Source organism: Calidris pugnax, unplaced genomic scaffold, assembly GCF_001431845.1.
Source record: "Calidris pugnax isolate Ruff unplaced genomic scaffold, ASM143184v1 scaffold4, whole genome shotgun sequence".
NCBI classification, from domain to species: Eukaryota; Metazoa; Chordata; class Aves; order Charadriiformes; family Scolopacidae; genus Calidris; species Calidris pugnax.
In genome coordinates this window covers 3,286,329-3,290,296 of record NW_015090781.1, presented here as the reverse complement: position 1 = coordinate 3,290,296, position 3,968 = coordinate 3,286,329, and the positions used below count along the sequence as shown (strand labels likewise).

General features: G+C 55.9%; 1 protein-coding gene across 1 annotated transcript in view; it reads left to right on the top strand.

Annotated features, from left to right (window-relative positions):
- The first annotated feature begins 3,728 nt into the window (after positions 1-3,728).
- The window catches only part of ACTR1A (ARP1 actin-related protein 1 homolog A, centractin alpha (yeast)), a 19,630-nt gene continuing 19,390 nt past the window's right edge, over positions 3,729-3,968 (top strand). The window contains exon 1 of the mRNA XM_014958705.1: positions 3,729-3,866. Within this exon, the coding sequence (XP_014814191.1) occupies positions 3,819-3,866 (48 nt within the window). The 5' untranslated portion in view covers positions 3,729-3,818. The remainder of the gene's footprint in view (positions 3,867-3,968) is intronic.

Here is a 3,968-nt window from a genome sequence, read left to right as displayed (position 1 = left end):
CTGCGCGGCGCGGCGCTGCGGGAGGAGGGGGCGGGCCCCGCTGCCCGGGGCGACGATGATTGACGGGGCGGCTCCGCCAATGGCGACGCGCGGCGCGGAGGTGCGGCCGCGCCTCTTCCCTCCCCCCTCCGCGCCGCGCCCCCACAGCGCCCTCTAGCGGCTGCGGCGGTGTAGGGGGGGGAGTCGTCCCCTCGCTGAGGGGAAGCGCGGTGCGGAGCTACCGGGGGCCGCGGAATGCGGGGTGGAGGGTAACCGGCACCGGGATGGGCCTGAGGGAAGAGGAAAGGGTCCCCGTGGGGCGGCCTCGGGGGCGGTGGGAGGCCGCGGGCGGGAGGCCTGAGCGGGGCCTGGCGGGTGCTTGCCCCGGCCGGCCCGGAGTGCTGAGGGCAGGGCCCGTCCCGGGGCAGTCCCAGGCCGCAGCCGCCCCCGGCCTCGGTGCTCCGGGCTCTGGGAGTGTAAATGGCAGTGGTTCAGGAGCTGCTTCTGGCGGACTTCACCTGCCCGCGCAGGCTTCGGCTCTCGTCTCCCTGCTGCCCTGTGGTTCACTGAATTTCACTGAATTTCACTGAATTTTTAGAGTTGGAGGGACCACAGAGATCATCTAGTCCAACTCCCCTGCTGAAGCAGGATTGCCTAGAGCTTGTCAGAGCATGTTACTCAGGGCTGCATCCAGGGGGGTCTTGAAAATCTCCAGAGAAGGGGACTCCACACCCTCCCTGGGCAGCCTCTGCCAGGGCTCTGCCACCTTCACTGTGAAGAAGTTTTTCCTCATATTTGAGTGGAACCTCAAATGTTCCAACTTGTGCCCGTTGCCCCTCATCCTCTCAGTGGGAACCACTGGAAAGAGTCCGGCTCCATCCTCCTTCAACCCACCCTTGAGATACTTGTCAGCATGAAGAAGGTCTCCCCTCAGCCTTCTCTTCTCCAGGCTGAAGAGCCCCAGCTCTCTCAGCCTTTCTTCATAAGGGAGATGCTCCAATCCTTGAATCATCTCCATTGCCCTACGCTGGACTCTCTCCAGCAGTTCCCTGTCTCTCTTGAACTGGGGAGCCCAGCACTGGACGCAGGATTCCAGTTGTGGCCTCCCCAGTGCAGAGCAGAGGGGGAGAATGACCTCCCTCCACCTCCTGGCCACACTCTTCCCTACACAGCCCAGGATTCTGTTGGCCTTCCTGGTTCTGTGGGACCACGGCTGCGCTGCGAGACGTGGCCAGCAAACAGCCGTATCTCCTTCACTGCTGCTCTTACAGCTTTTCTCACAGCCGTCTTCACCCCTTCTCCAGTCCTCACAAGCACCTTCTCCCCGTGCGCCTTTCTGTGTTGTAGGTACCTCAGAGGCCGCTGTGAGGCAACACAAAGTTGGTGAAGTTCAGGGGCTGCCTGATGGAGGATCTTAACATGTGTCCTAACCACACTGGAGGTCTGGCTCCTTCCTGAGCTGCAGCTACATCTGAGGTCCTCCAAAACCTTGTACATACGTGTGAGCTGGCATATGACTTGCAATAATCATATACAGCTTTGCTAGAGCAGTGTCCTGCTTTTTAATCAGCATAAATTTAAAAAAAAAAAGAGCTATAAAATGCTGAGAGGAGGAGTACTCCTGCTTGTTGCATTTCTCAGTTAAATAGCTGAGAGTTTATTCTAAACTCAGTATTCACAACATAACTTTTAGGAGATCACAGATAGTCAAGAAGCTGGCAATTCAACAACCAAATGAGGCCTGGAGCATCTCCCTTACAAGGAAAGGCTGAGGGACTTGGGGCTTTTGAGTCTGGAGAAGAGAAGGCTGAGGGGGGATCTGATCAACACCTATAAATACTTCAAGGGAGGGTGTCAGGAGGATGGGGTCAGTCTTTTTTCAGTGGTGCCCAGGGACAGGACAAGAGGGAATGGGCACAAGCTTGAACATAAGAAGCTCCATCTGAACATGAGAAGGAACTTCTTTCCTGTGAGGGTGGCAGAGCCCTGGCAGAGGCTGCCCAGAGAGGTGGTGGAGTCTCCTTCTCTGGAGACATTCAAACCCACCTGGACACGTTCCTGTGGGACCTGCTCTGGGTGGACCTGCTTTGGCAGGGGGGTGGACTGGGGGATTTCCAGAGGTCCCTTCCAACCCCATAGCATTCTGTGATTCTCTGTAAATGACTATCCACGGAGAAAGGAAGTGAGCACCTGGGTATTCTTACGGATCACAGCTTCTCAGAACCAACAGTATTTCACTGGTCCCATTACCGTGATACTACTTTTGGTGACAATTTTGTGTCAAATTATAGTCAATCAAGAAGGTAAACGTAACAGACCCACGTGTGAAATGCTGTGTTGGCTTAATACACACAATGAGTCCCTCCTGGCATTTACTGAGCTGTTACAATACTGGAATATTTGAAATTGTAGAATCATAGAATTGCCTGGGTTTTTAAGATCATCTAGTCCAACCATCAACCATCAACCTAACTCTTGGCAGGTGGTAAACATCTGAGACGGGACAATCTGCTTGGGCTGAAGGCAGAAACCATGGAAGAAAAGACTCAGTGTCTGTGTAAGCGATGCGGGAGGTGACGGGGGGGTTCCGAGCCAGCCCCTTGCCTGTGCCAGGCACCAGAGACAGGCATTGTCACTCATTTCAAGACCCACCGATGTATAAACATACCATTATAGTGGCTTTGTCAGTTGTCAGCTGAGCTGCCAGAACACACAACAGGGGATTTAATGCTGGGACCCCACCTGGAGTGCTGTGTCCAGCTCTGGAGTCCTCAACATAGAAAGACCATGGACCTGTTGGAACAGGTCCAGCAGAGGGCCATGAAGATGCTCCGAGGGCTGGAGCCCCTCTGCTGTGAAGACAGGCTGAGAGAGCTGGGGGTGTTCAGCCTGGAGAAGAGAAGGCTCCGGGGAGACATTTTAGCAGCCTTCCAGTACCTGAAGGGGCTCCAGGAGAGATGGGGAGGGACTCCTGATCAGGGAGGGGAGCCATAAGTCAAGGGATAATGGTTTTAAATTGGAAGAGGGGAGATTTAGATTAGATATCAGGAAGAAATTCTTTGTTGTGAGGGTGGTGAGAGCCTGGAAGAGGTTGCCCAGAGAAGCTGTGGCTGCCCCATCCCTGGAGGGGTTCAAGGCCAGGCTGGATGGGGCTTGGAGCAACCTGGTCTGGTGGGAGGTGTCCCTGCCCAGGGCAGGGGAGTTGGAACTAGATGATCTTTAAGGTCCCTTCCAACTCAGACCATTCTATGATATAATACACACATATGGATTCTTTGTATGGACACTTCTGCCTCAAAAAAAAAGGCAGAAAACCAGGTAACACTGAAAGAACAGATGCGTTATGACGCGGTTTGTGGAGGTGATGCCATGAAAGTACAGGACGGTGAAATGCTTTTATTAGTGACACATTTCCTCTGCAGAAGGGAACAGGAACACTTTTTTTTCTTCCTCTTTTCTGATTAGAAAAAAAACTGGGGAAAGAAAAACTATTAAACTGGAAATCAGCCAGTTGAAACCCAGTGTTTTGCGGTGGCAATGCAGAGTTAACCCCCGGGACACAGCACCCACCGCCCCCCTCGGCTTTCGGGCCCAAGAGGCCGTTTCCAGGACATGGCGAAATAGCTCCATTTCCCTTCTTCCGCACTACATTTCCCGGCATGCACCGCTCCCGCCGCGCCGTCCCACCGGGCAGTGCGCGGGACCCGGACTACAGTACCCAGGAGCCACCGCGGCCGGAGGAATACATCACCCAGGCGGCTGCGCGCCGCCCTTCCGCGCATGCGCCGCCGAGGGCTGGGCTGTTGCTCCCTGACGGGTGGCTGCGGCGGCTCCTCGCCATGGAGTCCTACGACGTGATAGCGAACCAGCCCGTCGTCATAGACAATGTGAGTGCGGGCGGCCGCGCGTCCCGGGAGGGCGGGAAGGACCGGCGGGCCGCAATCCCTTTGTCATCGGGGGCGGCCGCGCCCCGCCCGCCGCCCCCCTCC